This window comes from Malaya genurostris, chromosome 2 (assembly GCF_030247185.1).
Source record: "Malaya genurostris strain Urasoe2022 chromosome 2, Malgen_1.1, whole genome shotgun sequence".
NCBI lineage: Eukaryota > Metazoa > Arthropoda > Insecta > Diptera > Culicidae > Malaya > Malaya genurostris.
In genome coordinates, this window is record NC_080571.1 from 283,232,561 (window position 1) to 283,253,885 (window position 21,325).

Below are 21,325 nucleotides of genomic sequence, written 5' to 3' on the forward strand. Positions count from 1 at the left end.
TCATCATGCTGGAAAGAATTCAGTATCGTTGTTTGCGTATTGCCTTGGGTTGCATGCAATCGACTCATACGATGAGCCTCGAAGTGCTGGCGGGTGTTCTCCCATTGAAAAACCGGTTCTGGGATCTCTCATATCGTTTGCTCATTCGATGCGACATTTTGAATCCTCTGGTGATTGAAAATTTCGAAAGGTTAGTTGAGCTTAATTCTCAAACCCGTTTTATGTCCTTGTATTTTGATTACATGGCTCAGAATATTAATCCTTCTTCGTTTGTTTCCAACCGTGCTCATTTCTTGGATACTTCTGATTCTACTGTGTTTTTCGACACATCCATGAGAGAAGAAATTCGTGGAATTCCGGCTCACGTGCGCCCTCAAGTGGCCCCAAATATTTTTTATAATAAATTTAGAACAGTCAACTGTGAAAAGGTGTTTTACACTGACGGATCAAACATTAACAAGTCCACAGGCTTCGGCATCTTCAATCAAAACATCACCGCTTCTTACAAACTCAGTGATCCGGCTTCAGTTTACGTCGCAGAATTAGCTGCTATTCAGTACACCCTCGAGATCATTGAAACCATGCCCAAAGACCATTACTTCATTGTCACGGACAGTCTAAGCTCAATAGAAGCTCTCCGGGCAATGAAGCCAGGAAAGTGTCCCCCATATTTCCTGGGGAAAATACGGGAACATTTGAGTACTTTATCTGAACGGTCTTATTTAATATCGTTAGTCTGGGTCCCTTCGCATTGTTCCATTCCGGGCAATGAAAAGGCAGACTCATTGGCTAAAGTGGGCGCATTAGAAGGTGATATTTATGAAAGACCAATCTGCTTCAATGAATTTTTCAGTATCTCTCGTCAGAAAACTCTCGAAAGTTGGCAAACTTCATGGAGCAATGACGAACTGGGACGATGGCTACACTCCATTATCCCTAAGGTATCGACGAAACCTTGGTTCAAGGGGATGAACATGAGTCGTGATTTCATTCGCGTTATGTCACGGCTCATGTCAAATCACTATACATTTAACGCACATCTCCGGCGTATCGGGATCGTGGAGAACGGGCTCTGCACCTGTGGCGACGGTTATCAGGACATCGAGCATGTCGTGTGGTCGTGCGTAGAGTATCGCGACGCCAGGTCGAAGCTACTGGAATCCCTCAGGGCCCGAGGTAGACCGCCTGAGGTTCCGGTTCGGGATGTGTTGGCGAGTCGGGATAGTTCATATATGCTTCTCATATACCAGTTTCTCAAACACATTAATATACAAGTGTAATCTGTTACATCTGGCTTAGAAAGTTCCTCCTATTTATCGACGTTGTTTCAACTGTGGCTAAGAATTTTTTCTCAACTGCAGGTTCGACACTAATTTCCGCCGATTATCCCGATTCCTCATCTGTCCACCATCTTCATCGGAACTAACAAGATCTTTTTGCTGTCACTAACCTTCGCTTCCCCCCTCCCCGTCTCTTCACCATCTCGATGTCAACTAATTAGATCTCTGTCGTTTTAGTCATTTCATTCCCATATCCCCTTTTTACTCCGTTTAACGCAATATTTACTTCGCTATATTTTTTTTTCATTTTCTTCTGTAACAACACCATCATCGCCCACGGAAACTTATCAACAGCATGCGGGCCACCCGCCGGGTATTCGTAACCTGGGGGTGTTTCCCGCGGACCCACACGGACCGAAGAATGCGGCCAACATGAATATTCACCAACGCCATATGGAAGACTCTCATGAAATATTCAGATCACCGGCCGATCACCACATGAAGGCTGGATCTGCCAAAGTCAACCACTGCGACCCAAATATGACATTACTTAATGATACAACCCTAGTTTTAAGTTAGTCGTAAATTTTAAATTAGTAAAAGCCCTTGGCATCTTAGAGCTTAAGCAGTGTGCCTTAAACATTATATTCTTGAATAAAAAAAAAAAAAAAGACCGCAAAACTATTCTACATTTGTAGAAAAAGTTATTAAAGGAAAACCGACACAAGGTCTGAACAATGGCTCATTCCTTAATATATCTAGCACCACTGTTGCTAGTGAAAGTAACATGATGTGACTTCCCGTTCCCTTTAATGTGCTATAACGGTTGATCCGTTTTGTTTGATGTCTTCACGATAGTTACTCAGCAGAGTATAAAGATTATTTTTAAGTGACAAACCATGCTCCAAACCTTACAGTAAAGACACAAAAAGTCAAGTAAATTGTGTTTTTGTTTGCATAAAATAGTACCATCTATATCTTCTAAATTATAACAGATAGAGAGTTTATATATTCCGCAAAGTTTTTGGATTTGAGTTTATCTAAAATATTATAGAAGATTCCAAAAACCTATTTCTTCAAATTAAAAAGTTAGACTTTTTTGTGTCTTTACAGTGAGTTTTGGAACATGACATATCACTTAAAAATAATCCTCATACTCAGCTGAAAAACTTTTGTGAAGACATCAAACAACTAAAATCAACCGTTATAGCATAATAAAAGAAAGCACAATCATTTTTCCACCACTAGCAGCAGTAGTGCTAGATATATTAAGGAGTGAGCCATTGTTCGGACCTTGAGTCGGTTTTCCTTTAATAACTTTTTCTACAAATGTCGTATTGTTTTGCTGTCTTCTAAAGTTTTCCTCCTCGATAAATTTTCTACGAAAATAACACATGGACTTATTTTTAGAGTTCATAGGTTGATCTCCAGCCGATTTTTTTTGTTAAAAGTGAATTTCTCCACACTAAATCCCATACAAACTTTAAACCGTGGGCGCGAAAATATAGTTTCTCAGATCGAGCTAAAATTTTGCATGATGCTTATGGAACCCAAAAGGAACACGAAAAGTTTGGTGGAGCTGATATAAATTTGTTGTCCCACCCTACTGAACACCCAATTTAAATCTTAATAATTTAATTTTAACTCATATTCCAATAAATAGTTATTTAAAAAAAAGTAACAAGTGTTTATAGTCATGGAAACCTAATGTATTGTAGATCGGATGTAACGAGGAACGTTAATTCAAGTACGTTACGGACAACTTCTAGAATTTTTCTCGGCCTTGCCTTCACGAAATATTTCCGAGCATTGCCGAGTAAATCAGAAAATTAATAATAAATACAAGGGTAAAAAAGGTTATTACTAATCAAAACCGGATCAATTGAGATGTAAATTATCAAAACCTATATTTACTTTTCTGAATTTCCTATTTGCACTCCTATATAGAAAACAAACATCAAACCTTGTTATTCATCACTGACAAGGTCACTAGTTTTAATAACGGAATATCAGATTATCGAAAAGAAAGCCTGATTGAACTAATTAGAGCTGAATACACGTCTGCCTCTAAATATATGACAATGCAAAAACAAACCATCAACCCACCGCGCGAAAACATGATGTAATCTCTTGACGGAAACACTGTCGAAAAGAAACAGGTTTCCTCTGACATGCAGAGATGTTCATTTCGCTATACTACATATACGTCAGAACTCTTTAATTTAACGCGAGCTACTGAAAGAAAGACAAACGACCGCAAATAGCGTTTTTTTTCTCAAGGCAAAACTCGTCACTCGGCTCAATGATAACAAGTGCTGGATCAGCCTACTATGCGTGTTGCACAGTCAACGAGATCGTGTTGCGTGTGATAAAAGGCATGCAATGAAGGGTTTTAATTTTTTAACCTAACCTAAACGAGCTAACGCACAAATATCTTTGTTGCTTATTGCAGTTTGAACGAAGCCCCAGAATGTTTTGAACGATCGAGTCCACAGGCGACACAACGAAAGCTAACCAACTAACTGTGATTGGAAATGACCGATCAGAACGACAAGAAGAATATTAACATGCAGGACCTTTTCATCTCGCCAGGAATCTCCCGGGAGCGAAGTTTTATACGAACTTCGAACCAACAGGTAATGGACATGGTAATAACCTTTGCTCTATTTTCTTACCAACTGCTATTTGCTAATCAAAACTCTTCTATTCGTTTAAATTCGTCTATCTACCTGTTCTACACTATTGGTGGAGGTACTTCAAGTTCAATCATTTCCGATCTCTACTTCGTATGTCAGTTGGCACTACTAACTAACCGTTTTTCCATCTACAGAATGCCCACAAGCGACGCAGTTTGGCCTTTAGTCAGAGCCAGGCGATGCAGCATGCCCAACAACAACAACAACAGCAGCAGCAGTTGCGCGGTAAGCCACCGATGGAAATCTATCGTCCACCAAGTAACGCGTACTACTAACAAGTAATTTTGATCCCTATTGTAACTTGTACCACCCGCAGATGTGCGCCTGGATGGCCATCCGAACCAGAACAACAAATTGAACGTGCACGCGCAGGAGTTCCAGATGAACAACCTAAACGACGGTCGGATTCCGCTTCAAAGTTCCAGGTGACATTAACAATTAACACGCAGCCAAACTGGAACCAAAACAGGAAATTTTGTCTCGTTCCACATTTCAGATCCTTGAACATCTACAGCAACTCGCTGCAACAGCAGAAATCCAATCTCGGCATGCAGTTGAATTTACATCCTCGAGCACACCAAATGCCACTGGGCAGCATCGGCAGTCCTCACCGGGGACCGGTTATGATGTCGTCCCATCCGATGCAACACATCGGGGTGCAGTTACAGTCCTCCCATATGCCGCTTGTCAACTCACCGTCCAGTGGCAACATATTGCACGTAAGTAGTTTGATCTTCAAGACATTAAGCACTCTTCCCATTCTTCATTCGTTTCGTTCACAGTCTACTGGACCACGAGTGAAGTTTGCTCCGGAACCAATAGTTCACGTAGAGCACACGAGCAACAGCTTCCAACCGCAACCGAGTAACAATTTACAATCAGCGATGCTTCCAAGCGTGCACACTAGTAACAATAACAGCAACAACAGCAACAACAACAATCCATTGAATGTAGCACCGTTGCAACGCTCCAAGTCACTTTCGTCGGCCGATACACTGACCCGGGGTTTGGCCGGTTTAGGACTTGTCGTCGGACCAGAAGCTAACGATATCGGCCAGTTCCAGCCGGAAATACAAGCCATCGTACAGAAAGCGGCGGACGATCCGAATCAGCTGAACGCACGATGCCTGATGGAACTGGCGACGCAGCTGATGCACCGGGCAGTCGACGGACGAAGGTATGCTCGAGGGGAAGGGATGGTACTCGGAAGGGAAAGTATCGATACCTAGGGTATCGGGATACCGAAATTTTGGGAATCGATACAAGATATCAAAAGGCAATAAAGTATCGATTCCTGTAAGTATCCATTGATACTTGCACAGCAATAATTTATTTCAGAATCAAATAAATGAATGAATTCGAGACTTTTGGTCCATGTCAAAGATTATACGCACGCCACTTTGTGTTGGAGCCATGCTGATTTCACATATCACATATTTTCTCAAAAAAACTACAAGGATCAGCCCCATGGGGTTGATCGAGCCATTGATGTGGAACAAGGCAACAAAAGTTTCTAATCATCTAGAATCAAATAGATTAATTAATGGTCACTCTTTTGAATTCGCAAATGCACGAATCTGCTTAAATTGAACTTTATTAGGAACCAAAACCGAACATGCGAACCCAGAATATGGACTTTATTTATCGTGATTTGTATTTGTTTTGTAGCCGACGAAATTACACCAATAGCCCAAATGTATGCAATTATATGTTTGTACACATACGGATATCGATATTTAAGCTTGCGATACGGATATCGATATTTAAGCTTCTCTTCACCAAGCTTGTGTTCAAGTTGTGTATGCAAGCAGTTATTTTTATAGCGTTTCTCTACCATTACAACCATTCTGCGATTTCGGTTGAAGCGATAAACTTTTTCTTACTATCAATCGAGTTCATCTTATATAACTTGGAAATTAATCTTATACATTCCAAATTCACCCGGGGGTAGTTGTCAATTTCTCAGGCGAAACGACATAACATGGAACTTCATCCGAACTTGCATGACACAAGATCAGAACATACCAATTAAAGCTTCAAATAGTTTTATGGCACTTTTTGTCTTGCTGTCTAGCAACAACCTACCTCTAGCATGCTACCCGTAGAACTGAAACGTTAGCTATAATTTCGCTTCTATTTATAGATTCGTGTGCTTCCAACAGCTTCGCTTTAGCATCGATTGACCAATCAGAACAATGCTTTCCCTTTGATATATCGCTTACTCCTTCAAAACCGTCGGCTATGGCAGGGAAATCCAGTATGCCGGAGATTTTTTGCAGACAAAGTAGGACACTGCTAGCTATTAATCAACATTTCAATGATATACAATTAAAAATACATGGCTATGAACATTCAAATCAATACGTAGAAATATTTCCAATCAAATGGTGACATAATATTAATAATTGATACAAAATTAACTGAGCTGTAATTGTTCAAAACCTGACCACATTTCTACGTGTATTTTTCTTGATTTTCTAATTTGCACCCCTATATAGAAAACAAAAATGTGTTCCACATTAAAATTTCATAACCTTTATGTCGATACATGAGTACTACACTAAAAGCCTATTCCTATTGCCATTACGACGGTACCGAGGACGGACTGAACGGAAGCACCAACCTCGCGCATATTTTGGTATGACGTGGACTAGCCGTCGTTGAAATTCGTTCTCGACAATCTCGAGTCGTCCCCCAGACGCACTGAAAGAGAGTTTTCTCTCATTGCACTCTCTTTCAGTGTACCTGTGGGACGAAGCGCGATTGTCGAGAACGAATTTCAACGACGGCTAGTCCACGTCATACCAATACATGCGCGAGCCTGGCGCTTCATCGAAGTCGAAAAAAAAATAAGAGGTGGGTTATGTCAGAAACATAGCCGAATGGCATGAGTACGAATAAAACGAATTCTAGACCTAAATTTTGATGCTAGACTCTGGAACTGAATTCTGAAACTAAGTCCAAGAATTGAATTCTGATTCTAGATTGTTTAACTGAAGCTGAGATCTGTAACTGAATTCGAGACCAGTATTCTACGATAGTCCGATCCAGGATTCAATTTTCAAAATCGGATCCAAAATTTAGCTTCGAAACTGAGTTGTATAACCCAGATCCGGAATATAGTTCAGAAATCTTCAGAATCTAGTCTCTGAGTTCAGTTTCTTTAGAATTGCAAAAGTGAGTTTTGGATCCTAATTCTAGACCAACATCTCTAACTGAAACCTGGTTCTGGAAAGCATTTTAGAAAACAATTCTGGAAATAAAGCTGAATTTGAGATCTGAATTTGATCCAGATTTTCGGGCTGCAGTTCCAGAACTTGAGGTTCAGGAATCAATTTCCGAATTCTGAACATGAATTATAAGTCTGAATTCTGGATAGGAGTTTTGCTATTGTATTCTGGTCTGAACCTCAATTTCAAATCCAGAATTCTATTTAAAAATTCATATTCATGTCCAAAAATTCATTTCATTCAAATTTTAGCTTCAGAGTCTGGGTCTAGAACAAAGATCCTGATCTATGTTCCTGGGACCATAAACCATGCTGAAAATAAAATTCTTAAATTTGGTCCAAGTTCCAGAATTCTGGATTTCAATTCTGGCCCTGGATTCCGGACGAAGAACTGAATATTAGATCTAGATTATGAAAATGAAAAATAAAATCTGGTCTTGGATTTTGAAACCAAGTTTCAGAACTGAACTCTAGAATTGGATTCTTGACCTGGATTCCGATCTGAACTGAATGAAACAACTACGCAGGCTAGAATAAAAGAAGCATTAAATTTTTACCTTTTTCACTTACCAAATATGACCCGAAGTGGCAAATGACCTTAAGGTTAAAGCCTCTATAATTGAAACAAAAAAATATTCCGTAGTAATAGGAATTGACTTCAATCTGTTGCAATACTAAAGGGTGATTTTTTAAGAGCTTGAGAACTTTTTTAAACAATAAAACGCATAAAATTTGCAAAATCTCATCGGTTCTTTATTTTAAACGTTAGATTGGTACATGACATTTACTTTTTGAAGATAATTTCATTTAAATGTTGACCGCGGCTGCGTCTTAGGTGGTCCATTCGGAAAGTCCAATTTTGGGCAACTTTTTCGAGCATTTCGGCCGGAATAGCCCGAATTTCTTCGGAAATGTTGTCTTCCAAAGCTGGAATAGTTACTGGCTTATTTCTGTAGACTTTAGACTTGACGTAGCCCCACAAAAAATAGTCTAAAGGCGTCAAATCGCATGATCTTGGTGGCCAACTTACCGGTCCATTTCTTGAGATGAATTGTTCTCCGAAGTTTTCCCTCAAAATGGCCATAGAATCGCGAGCTGTGTGGCATGTAGCGCCATCTTGTTGAAACCACATGTCAACCAAGTTCAGTTCTTCCATTTTTGGCAACAAAAAGTTTGTTAGCATCGAACGATAGCGATCGCCATTCACTGTAACGTTGCGTCCAACAGCATCTTTGAAAAAATACGGTCCAATGATTCCACCAGCGTACAAACCACACCAAACAGTGCATTTTTCGGGATGCATGGGCAGTTCTTGAACGGCTTCTGGTTGCTCTTCACTCCAAATGCGGCAATTTTGCTTATTTACGTAGCCATTCAACCAGAAATGAGCCTCATCGCTGAACAAAATTTGTCGATAAAAAAGCGGATTTTCCGAATGGACCACCTAAGACGCAGCCGCGGTCAACATTTAAATGAAATTATCTTCAAAAAGTAAATGTCATGTACCAATCTAACGTTTAAAATAAAGAACCGATGAGATTTTGCAAATTTTATGCGTTTTATTGTTTAAAAAAGTTCTCAAGCTCTTAAAAAATCACCCTTTATAAGTATCGAGACCTAAAGTATCGATACTAACAGTTTCGCTCTGATGTAATATCGATACCAAAACTACCCGATTCTCGAAAGAAAGTATCGATACTTCAAAGTATCGACTCGGTATGGGACATCCTTACTCGGGGGTAGTTTGTTACAAGGGCGAATACCAAATTATTGATATAAATTAATACTTGAGGACAGTTGTATACATGCCCTAAACTCATTGGATTTAATCATAAATACTCTTACGGTTGAATCCAGCACCTGTTTCTCAATTTTCAGCCTTGGGTTGAGAAGTTCCGAGCCTAACAAAGAAAATACGATTTTTTTGATTCAAAATTAATTTTATTCATCAACGTAACCTCCATCAAAAGAAACGCAATCATTCCAGTGCCGCTCTAACATTTCAATACCACTTTTGTAGAACGATTTATCTTTTGCCTCAAAATAGGCCTCAGTTTCAGCGATAACCTCTTGATTCGTGCGAAATTTCTTACCGACGAGCATTTTGTTCAGGTCTGCGAACAGCCAGTAGTCGTAGGGAGTCAAATCTGGCGAAAACGGTGGATATGGAAGAAATTCGAAGTTCAATTCGTGGAGTTTTGCAATATTTCAATTGACTTGTAACACGGTGCGTTGTCTAGATGAAACAATTTTTTTTTCTTTGCCATATGCGATCATTTCTTTGCAATTTCAGCCTTTAAACGCTACAATAACGCTATATAATTATCACTGTTAATGGTATTTCCTTTCTCAAGATAATCAATAAACATTACACCACGCACATCCCAAAATACCGAGGTCATAACCTTTCCAGCCGATTGTTGTGCTTTTGGGCGGTTTGGAAGAGGTTTACCAGATGCTGCCCACTCAGATGACGATCGTTTTGATTCCAGAGTGAAGTGATGAATCCATGTTTTGAAAAAGAACGGTTTAGAAATTTAAATATGGATAAATCGTAACATATTCGAAAACAAACGGAGCCAGAGATCGAAAGATATTTTGAAAGGACTAATGTGGCTACCCCTCATCGTTTTTAATGACCTGCTGCTCGACCTCGCTGCCGCTCGATCGGTCCCTAGCTTTGGGTAATTCGGTTAAACACCCGCAACTAGACAGAGGTGATTTGTGCGGGGTCGCCTGCGAACTTGCGACCGCCTCGATTTGAATCGTCTATGACTATTATGCTAGCACTAAGTGAGTTGCCTATATAAAATGATAGTAGGCTGTTTACTACAGAAATAAAAAATATTAATACTATTTCACCTAATATCATCAAAATATTTGGACCGAATAAAAATTCACACATTTCGTTCGAGTTTTCCTTGCAAAACATCACACGATCGAAACACAAACGTAATTTCACATTAGATTAAAGTATGGCGAGTCCAATTTTTATTATGATAAATGCCACCATGCCAAATGATCATTATGCCAAATGACCATTATGTAAAATAACTATTATGCCAAATGGCGTTATGCCAAACGGTATTATGGCAAATGACCTTATGCCAAACGGCCCACGATTGTATTGAAAACTAGCTGAATTACCCGGCGTTGCTCGGAAATATTTCGTGAAGGGAAGACCGAAAAAAATTCTCGAAGTTGTCCTGCTTAGTGAAAGTGATTGAACAATACTTCGTTCATGTTCAGATTGCGAATGATCAGTGTTCAATCTCAGATCTCACAATAATCATAAGTTTCATGGTATTCTCGACAAATTGGGTTAGTTTTATATTTGAACCCTTTTGTTAGAAACATTTAAAACACCTTTCTCTCTATAAATACCTTATTAGTAACCTCAGAGTTTCATAAATATATATATATATATATATATATATATATATATATATATATATATATATATATATATATATATATATATATATATATATATATATATATATATATATATATATATATATATATATATATATATATATATATATATATATATATATATATATATATATATATATATATATATATATATATATATATATATATATATATATATATATATATATATATATATATATATATATATACAGGGTCCGGCACTCGAAGTGTAACCAATTAAAAAGGCCATAAATTCAGTTTGGAAAATTACTTTTACTTAATTCAAAGTACAAAATGTGTAAAAATAATACAAAATTCAGAATCAATTCACTTTTGCTCGATATGACCACCTTTTGCCTTGACTTGATGACTTGAGAGAGCGAAGGAGTTGCTTCGTTTGGCCGAATGTGACTTGCAGGTATTTTGGCCCACTCGCGGACAGTAACTTTTTTCAGCGCCTCGAGACTGGTGTATCTTTTAGTTCGGACTTTGCTCTCCAAAATGGCCCAAAGAGAATAATCCATTGGATTCGCATCTGGTGAATTCGAGAGCCATTGTGTGCACGTGATGAAGTTCGGAACGTTGTTTTTCAGCCATTCTTGGTTCACTCGAGCTTTGTGAGACGGTGCCGAGTCCTGCCGAAACGTCCATGGTCTGCCATCGAAATGTTTGTCTGCCCACGGCTTCAAAACAACCTCCAGAAAACTTTCCCGATAATATGTCGCATTTACCTTGACGCCAGGCTCGATGAAAACGATTGGAGAGCGCCCATCTGCGGTTACAGCGGCCCAAACCATTATCTGTTGCGGGTGCTGCCTCCTGGTGGCCAATCGATGACTCAAATTCTCGTATGAACGGTCGGTCAAGTAAACCCTATCGTTTTGAGAGTTTAAGAATTGCTCAATTGGAAAAATTTTCTCGTCAGAAAATACAATGTTCGGAAATTGACCGCTTTCGGCAAAACGAAACAACTCCTTCGCTCTCTCAAGTCATCAAGTCAAGGCAAAAGGTGGTCATATCGAGCAAAAGTGAATTGATTCTGAATTTTGTATTATTTTTACACATTTTGTACTTTGAATTAAGTAAAAGTAATTTTCCAAACTGAATTTATGGCCTTTTTAATTGGTTACACTTCGAGTGCCGGACCCTGTATATATGTGCTTGTAATGTACTTAATTTATTATGTATATGTGCTTGTAACGTACTTCCGTACTTCCTCGTCACATTCGATATACAATACCTTTGGCTTCCATAGCTATGAACACTTACTACTCTCTCCTCTTTTTAAAAATATTTATGACATCATTAATTGCTCAAAATTTCCATCTGATATTGTTTATTTTTTAACGAAAGGCTGTTTAACATCATAACTACATTCGTACTATAGAATAACGTTTTTATATAATTTATTTTATTTATAATTTATTTTTCCATCACCTTAAGTCGACAGTTTTCTTAAATTACATAAAAAATGCACATTGATTGTTTGATTCCGTCAATTCAGATCAAAGTTGAGAATACTTATTCCTCCTCCCTCTTGTGAATACTTTTGTGAACCTCACTTAGTTGCTAGAAATGTACTGTACTCGTACAGAAGTACAAATTTTTCGTAAAACCCGATCAATTTTCCCTTACACTTTCCATGTTCGGGGCAATTATTCCACTCTCTCACCCTCAAAATAACCCTATAATCTATTTTGATTTAACTTCCTCGATCCTTGATTTAACTTAACTCGAATTAACAACAGCAATACTATCTACTACGACCTTGAAATTCTTGCCACTATCTTGTTTTACAAAAAATGAAAGGTGAAAATGTATTTTCAAAAACCCCTCCTTCTAGTCTAAATGTCGATTCTCTTCAAATAACATAAATTTCGTCATTGACCCCTCCCCCCTGAAAATGTTCTAATGATCATCTCTGAAGAGCAAGAAGTATCTGGTCAAATTTGTTAGCAATCCATTCAGTAGTTCCAGAGTTATGCCGTTACAAACATTTCAACCCCTTTTTAGAGGGACGTACTACATCCACTTCATACGAATACCCTTATAATCATATCTAAGCAGCGCAAAAAGTATCTATGGTCTTTAAATAGTATCGATTCTCGTCAAATTAAATAATATTTTTCATGACCCCTATTAAGGATACTTACTACGCTCACTCCCCATAAAAATACTCTTACAACTTATCATATACCTTAGCAAAAATCTAGCACTTGCTACATCCACCCCCATATATATCATTTCTAAGGTATGGAAAATGTTTGCATGATCTTCAAAAATGATCGATTCTTGTCAAATTTTATGCATTTTTCATAACCTGTTAATGATACTTGTCACGAATCCTCCCCTATAAAAATGACTATATAGTCATAGTCATTTTTATTCTGGAGAGAAAGAAATAACTGTGCCAAATTTTATAGCAATTCGTTCAATAGTTCCGGAGTTATTCCGTTACAAACATTACACTCCTTTTTAGAGGCACTTACTGCACTCTCTCCCCGCAGAATATCCTTATAATCATATCTAAGTTGTGCAAAAAGTGTCTACGGTCTTCAAAAAGTAATGATTATTGTCAAATTAGAAAAAAAATTATGACTTCCTTCGTTATGGACACTCGCTACGCTCCCTCCCCCGTGGAAATATTCTTATAACCATCTCTGAAGAGCAAGAAGCACATGTGCCACATCCATCCCCTATTAAATCATATCTACGATATGCAAAATTTTTATAAGATCTTCAAAATATATCGATTTTCGTCAAGTTATATGTATTTTTTCATGACCCCTCCTTGTTAATGACACTTGCTACGCTCCCTCCCCCATAAAAACACGCTTATGACCATCTCTGAAGAGTAAGAAGTACATGTGCCAAGTTTGATAGCAATACGTTCAGTAATTTCGGAGTTATGCCATTACAAACATAACACCCCCCTTTTTAAAGACACTTGCTACATCCACACCCCATATAATAATATCTAATATTTGCAAAACGTTTCTACGGTCTTGAAAAAGTATCGATTCTCGTCAAATCAGACAAATTTTTTCATGACCCCCCCTGTTATGAACACTTACTACGCTCCCGTCTCTGTCAAAATATCCTTATGACCTTTTCAGAAGAGCAAGAAGTATCTTTGCCAAGTTCGGTGGCAATCCGCTCTGTAGTTTCGAACGTATGCAGTTTTAAACATTACACCCCTCTTTTTAAAGACACTTGCTACATCCACCACCACCCCCCCCGTATAATAATCTCTATGGTATGCAAAATGTTTCTATGGTCTTTAGAACGTATCGATTTTTGTCAAGTTATATGAATTTTTCCATGAGCCCCCCTTGTTTATGACACTTGCTACGCTCCCTCCCCTATAATAATACTCCTTAAACCATCTCTGAAATGCAAGAAGTACCTGTGCCAAGTTTGGTGGCAATCCGTTCAATAGTTCCGAAGTTATGGCGTTACAAACATACAAACTTACATCCATTTTTATATATATAGATTATGTTTAATTTTGATTCAGATTATTTAGATTTTAAGAACAATTGTGACAGATACTGTCAAAAAACTGCAATTTTGACATAACAGTTTGTGTAACTTGAGAAGTAATCATCATATTCACAAACAAAACCAATAGCGTACATACTTTCAGGAAGACCTTTCATTTGCAACTAGTTTGGTCAAAATCGGTCTAGTCAGCTCTAAAATCCATGCCTCCTTGTGTTTCACACACACATAGACAGACATTTGCTGAGTTCGTCGAGCTGAATCGATTGTGCTCAACTAAAATATTTGCTCGATCAACAGAAAACCTTACAAAATCGTTGAATTTATAAAAACACATAACTATTTCACGTAATCTTTTTTTACGAACCAAATCCTTTTGTTACGAACCTCCTTCGTGAAATGAGGTTTTTGCCTTTCTCATATAGAAAGGCTATGCAATCACTCTGAAAACCGACTGTGTGTGTGTGTGTGTATTTATGTCTGTTCGCATGGGACAAATAATGTCACTTGATTTGTTCAGAGGTCTTATGGTCGCATAGATCGCTATTGAATTTTATCCCGATCCGAGTTCCGGTTCCAGAGTTACAAGGTAATATGAGCAAATCTATGATAAAATGAACACTAATTTTTTTCTTAACCGATTTTCACAAACTAAGATGCAAATAAAAGGTCTTGAAATTATTAAAAAAAAAGTCCTCGAAAAGTTGATCCAGATCCGACTTCCGGTTTCGGTATTACAGCGCGATAAGTGAAAATTTTTCCTTTCCATGTGTAGTTTTTTCACAAGTGATGGCGAAACGAGATGCCAAGTTTTATAACGCTTACTGTTAAGTTCATCTAGTTGGCAGATCTTGTTAGTTAGTGAATATATAAAACTGCTTCCGTTTCCGAACGCACCAATAATAGTGAAGAAAAGCTCCAAAAACGGAACTCACTTCATTTCTCAGCAACGGTTAAATCGATTTCCACAAAGCATGATTCAAATTAAAGCTATCATTGTTTAAAAAAATACTGTGCTATTTCATTCAGATCCGACTTCCGGTTCCGAGATTATAAGTGTCAAAACTTTCAAACTGTTATACAAAATCATGTAAAACCGGTACGCATCGGTACGTACTGGTACGGAATAAGAAAACACCACCGCGTAGCACACAGCGTGCTTTGTTCAATTTTGTATAACGTGCAGAGTTGTCACATTTTAGTCCATATTAGCTTGACATAACTGTTTACAAATTGAAAAGGTTATGGTAGTTCATACCCAAAGAAAGTTTTTGAGTTTATTCAAGTTGATAAAATAATTCTTGACAGAATCTTCGCGTGATGTTTTTGAAAATATAAGTAATATGAAAATGGCATCATTACACCACTAGGTAGATAAAGATAGGTTTTTCACACAATACTAACGATTTCCTGCTCATTTATATTCCATGGAAACTACTGCAATATGAGTATTTTTGGAACTGGTTTGAAGAAAATGATGTTTGAGGTATTTTGGAAATCCAAGGAACCGGAAGACGTCATCTTGGATTTTGAAACAACCTCAAACATAATTTTCTAGCACCTATTTTTTACATCCGTTCCGAAAATAACCATAGGATTGGGGGTTTCCACATTCTTTGCACAAAACTTTTTTTTTCGCTGAACAAAATTTTTCGATAAAAGCGTGGATCGCCCTAAAACTTTGCCAACGACCATTCATGAATGAATTATAGATCAAACGACGACTCATGATTAAATTATAGACCAAACAGAAAAAGTTTGACAATCACAAAAGACACGATTCACGCATGATCTGTCAAAAACAGTGTTGCCAGAGAGATAGCAGCCAAAAAATCACGTTAAAGGACATTATTGATTTGTAACTCCGGGATTCTTACTTACATTGACTGATGGTTTCTTTCAGATTTGCCCTACCAATATCTAGATTATGCATCACAATCATCGCGAAGGAAAAGAAGGAAACTTTCTTGGAAGCTTTATTGAACACGTGCCGACAGTGGTATCAAGAACGCGACAAGGTAACTGGAAAACTAGCTTGTTTGTGTTCGAAATTGAATGTACTTCTTTTCAATCGTAGGTTCTCGGTCCACTAGTGAACATCAAGAACCCTTCGCGGCCCCGTTTTACTGCTTTCATGGCTTTCCTCACGGAAATGTTCTGTCAGCTAAAGCGACGCCAACTACAGCTGCGAACCGAATGCGATGGGGTGCCGCCACCCATGGTACTGCTGACCGTGCTTGGAAAATGCTGCGAAGATTGCGTTAAACCGCCCGTTCGATCACTTTCTGAGGTGACTATCCTGCTTATATTTGTTTATATTCAAATGTTTATTTGTATTTGGTTTGTTTTAAACACCACAGATCGAATGCTTGTTCTTCGTTCTAACCTGTATTGGGCGCGACCTGGAGATGCATCTTCCGCAGCAGCTGGAAACACTGCTGGCTGCAGTTCGGGACGCATTTCTGAACTCATCCGTTTCGGCACCGGCAATTCGTCGAACGCTACTGCAGTTGATCGAACTCCAAGCATCGCGATGGCAACTTCCTGGCAACACTGTGCTGTACTATTACCCATCCTCGAAATAAGTTATAAGAGATTTATTGCACTGAAGGATCCTCAACTTTGATGGACTGCCAGTCTGGTTGCGAACCTGCAAAGTTTCCTACCTTGTTGTTTCTTTGAGATTACACAAAACTATCGTTAGCAAACTCTAACCGCTACCACTACGCAAAGTGTTGGAGAACGGAGAACTTTTACCGAATCAAATGAAAACGAACGAAACACTCTGGAAGTAAAGAGCTACCATTTAGAGAACGACACGATCAGACTACATTCCATCAAATAATAAAAAAAACTCACTAACAATGAAGGCAAGAGAGCAAATTTGTCACCACAAAATGGAACATTGTTGAATATCTTTTACGAAGAGCCATTATATTTTGACTATTTACACGGAAATTATAACGATTCTCTAATTATGTTTAAACAAAAAAAACACGAAATTTAACCAAGTAACACTGAAACGAAACGATTTTATTCATTTGAATGTTTGACAACATATCTAAAGTTTTTGATGGATGTAATCTAAACCCATTAAACTAGTCATTTTCATTTCGTTGTACACTATATAACGTTAAACTTTTACACACATTGTTAGAAGTATCGAAAGAAAAAAAAACGTAATCAATGACTGACTAACATCGTAAAATTTTAATTTCATTACGCACCAAAAAAAACAGCTCCCTCACGCACCCAGTCAACATACGGAAGAGAACCGTGCCATCGATGTAAGCCCGTGAATGCGCCTTGGGCCGGAGGAGCTCCCATTATTTTTGTATTAACTTATTTAGCTTAAAGCAAATGCATGGTTTAGCTAATTAGTAAAAGCGGAACACACAAACTGCGGTTGGTGAATGATCGTTTTTTTTTTATTATTTTGTCTTCAAAGGCAAATTATGCAGGCATCAGTGTAAGTTTAACAAAAAATAATATTGTCTGTGCTTGGCTGAGGAGACGGCACTGAGCCGTGCCCCCCATGATTGATGAGGCTGAAACTGAAAGCCAGGGATGAAAGTTGCACAACTACATCAGAAGTATCCAATCCAGTACACGCAAATGAGCCGCACTGTTAGAAACAGATTTGTGGTTTCGAGATATACGTTAACTGTTGGAAATTATTACATAAAGTCTGTTTAACGCTCTGAAACTAATCATTTTTAGAATCTCACATCGCAATGTGCAGTTATTTATATATGTGTCATACTTTATTTGTCATTCGAACAATAAATATTCTTGTTTTGAAGTATTCATGAGAAGATTGTTGATCACTTTCTTGACGTTGATGACATCCAACTGTTTTAAGACGTGCGTTCAAATGAGTGCATTTGAGACGATGATGGACACATACATTCGACTGAAGTAAAAAATTTCCGACAAGGAAAAGGTTAAAACCTCCTCACGACTGTTCAATGCTGACACAAGCAAGGTATAATTTCCACTAGCTAGCGGGCACAGATAACGGTTGAATAGATACGAATCTGCGAAAACTCAACCGCACTTCGTTAAACCATATTTGGGAGAAAGCTCGAAACTCAAAAAAAAAAACTCATCAATCGTGCGGAAAATGCATTAGGCAAACGACGCGGTTTTTCCAAACTATGATGGTCATGCGAAACTCTAATTATCGATAGCAGGGATTCATTTGCACTAACTTGCAACTTGTGATTGCTAGTTTGTCTATGGGTGATATATTTCGATCGCTTCCATCGTTAACGATCAATGTTTGAGTAAAACCAATAAATATTTTTCTCTACCCAGAACAAAGCATGTTCAAATCAATTAATCTAGTTAAATAAACTTTATTACATACATTTGAGATCGGGTCCACTGGAACAATGATAGTTACTATTATTTTTCTCCTGACAGAGACAGTGTAAAATCCAGCGGCAAAAAAAAACCTGCTTTCATCTCGTAAATGGGTCACATTAGCAGGAGTTTGGTCAAATTCATCTTTCTTTTTTCATGTTAATAATTTGTCATCTTTCAAATCCATAATTCAAATGATAAAAATAATCTCACACGAAAGCTCGTTTCTTGTACCATGTCAATGATAAAATTGAATTTGCCAGACTGGTTTTGTGCTGTGTTAAATAAATAACAATACTTGATATATTTGATCATCTCATTACTAATAACCGATAGTAGATTTTCAGATAGGTTTTGTGTCACACTCAAAATTAAGGTACTCAAATCAGGGTAAATCAACACCTTGTTCCCGGTAGCCGATTGCCCAAAACAAAACCAATAGAACGAAAAAATCAAATTTTGAATTAAGCTGAAGAAAAAGCAAAAAAAAATGTTCTCATGTAGTTTTCTTTTCGAAATATTCTTATCGAAAAGGTTACCATATAATAAAGGTATATCGTAACTTTTTCGCATGCAATTTTATGAATTCTACTATTGACAATCTATCCACTAGTGTTTGGAAAACAGCTGATCGTATCAGACGAGTTCTGGTTTTCATCAAGCTTTTGAAAAAGACGCACCAGCGCATTCATGTTTAAAAGCAACGATGAAATTGAATGCAATTTGCGATACGGATTGGTCCATCATTCCAGGTCCCGGATTAGCTATTCAATGCATAGGACGCTGGTCTTACAAGCCAGTTGTCGTATGTTCGAGCCCCGATCTGGAAGGATTCTTAGCGTCAGTAGGATCCATAGTACTAGCCATGCAATGATTCTGTACGCTATATGAATCGGCTGCGAAATCTGTTGAAACAGAAAGGCCAAATTCCACAAAAGGAATGTAATGCCAAGACTTTTTTGCCTTTATTGGTCCATCATCCCCCGTATTCTCCAGACCTGGCCCCCAGCAACTATTATCTATTTCCAAACCTGAAAAATATTTTCGTCGAATGCTGAAGTCATTGCAGATACGAAAGCCTATTTTGAAAGCCTTGATTTTTTTTTTTTTTGATGGGCATCAAAATGTTGGAGGACCGATGAGTCAAGTGTATCGCTCTAGATGGAGATTTGACTGAAGAATAAAAAAGTTTCCACAGTAAAAAATCGACTTTTTCTTTGTTAGGCCCGGGACTTCTATTTCCATGTAGTATGGGCAAAGTACCTATTAATTTTCACAAAAAAAAACTTCGCTCAAAAGGGTTGAAGGTCACTCTTTCCTTACGTTCAGTTGCAAAAATTTTTCATTGTTTGAATACTGTTAGCGGTACTTTCCTAAACTATCTTCAGCAAACAATGTTCGCCTTTCTCTATAAGTAATAGAATTGCTAGAAAAACCGACTTTAGAACGGAGCCTTGGAAAACAATAGTGTTATATACCATTCGTCTCAGCTCGACGGGATAGGAAAAGGTCTGTGTGTGTATGTGTGTATGTATGTGTGTGCATCTTTCGAACATTTATTCTATACGTGCAATTTTTCCGGAGATGGCTTAGTCGATCTCAACAAGCTTAGCTCGTTTGAAAGCTACTATTAAGCTGTGAATCAAGTTGGAAGATCTAATGGCTGTGACTTCTATATCAGAATATATGATGGTATAAGTAACGTAACCGACAAAACGCGCTGTTTTTTTTTACCGCTCAATTTGTCAGAATTGGCTGAAGCTATTTTAATAAATCTAGGCTCGTCTGAAAGTTGCTATTGATCAAATTCGAATGCTCAAATTTTCGAAGATATAATCGTATATGTGACGTAACCGACAAAACTCGTTGTTTTTTACCGCTCAGATTATTCAGAGATGTCGATTTCAACAAAGTTAGGCTCATTTGAAAGTAACTATTGAGCCATTGATCAAGTTCGAAGTCCAAATGGCTGTCATTCACTGTTCTTGAGATATAATAGTATAAGTGACGTAACCGACAAAACTCATTTTATTACTTGCCGCTCAATTTTCTCTGAAATTGCTGAACCGATTTCAACAAACAGGCCCGTTTGAAAACTTTTTATTGCATTTTTGATCAAGTTCGATGACCAAACTGCGGTCACTTCCGGTTCCGTTATGGTATGAGTGGCGTAAACGACAAAACGCTCCATACCACCCTTTTTCCAAGCTTCAAGCAACAAGTGACATAAGCAACAAAACCCACTTTTTTCTCCCCTTAATATTCTCGTAGAAGCCTGAATCGATTTTAACAAGGTTACGCTCGTTTGAAAACTGCTATTGGTTCATTAAGCAGGTTTGAAGTTCAAATGGTACAAGTTCAAATGTTCTTTGCCGATACACTTGGTCTGAGAAATATTTCCGAATATGTAACGTAAGCAATAAAGCATAAAACATATTGATTTGTCATCTTTCAAGACTATAATTTCAACGTCAAAACCATTTTTCGCGAAAGGTCGTTAATTTTATCATATTAATTTTTAAAGATGAATAATATAATATTATTTTAAAACAATGTGTTCATGTATTTTTGTTTAATTTTTTATTGAAACACTGAGACTTTGTTTTACATAAATACATCGTTACATCGCATGCAATTTTATGGTCTATAAAAACGTATAAAACGTTTTACCTTTCTCTACAGAACGGTAATACCACTGCTGGAAAACCGGCTTTCGAACGAAGCTTCGAAGACCCATTGTGTTATATATCATCCGATTCAGCTCGACGAGATCGGAAAATGTCTGTGTGTGTATGTGTGTATGTGCGTGTACATGTGTG

At 37.7% G+C, this 21,325-nt stretch overlaps 1 protein-coding gene across 9 annotated transcripts in view; it reads left to right on the plus strand.

Moving 5' to 3' along the window:
* Positions 1-17,956, plus strand: part of LOC131430333 (uncharacterized) — a 32,131-nt gene extending 14,175 nt beyond the window's left edge. For 6 of the 9 annotated variants that reach the window (XM_058595218.1, XM_058595219.1, XM_058595220.1 and 3 more), the window contains exons 2-9: positions 3,733-3,928; positions 4,111-4,234; positions 4,293-4,401; positions 4,473-4,695; positions 4,759-5,153; positions 16,045-16,159; positions 16,219-16,431; positions 16,502-17,956. In XM_058595218.1, coding sequence (XP_058451201.1) covers positions 3,815-3,928; positions 4,111-4,234; positions 4,293-4,401; positions 4,473-4,695; positions 4,759-5,153; positions 16,045-16,159; positions 16,219-16,431; positions 16,502-16,726 — 1,518 coding nt within the window. In that variant the 5' untranslated portion in view covers positions 3,733-3,814 and the 3' untranslated portion in view covers positions 16,727-17,956. The remainder of the gene's footprint in view (positions 1-3,732; positions 3,929-4,110; positions 4,235-4,292; positions 4,402-4,472; positions 4,696-4,758; positions 5,154-16,044; positions 16,160-16,218; positions 16,432-16,501) is intronic. The other 3 variants (XM_058595225.1, XM_058595224.1, XM_058595227.1) reach the window with 3 other exon arrangements.
* Positions 17,957-21,325: the final 3,369 nt, after the last annotated feature.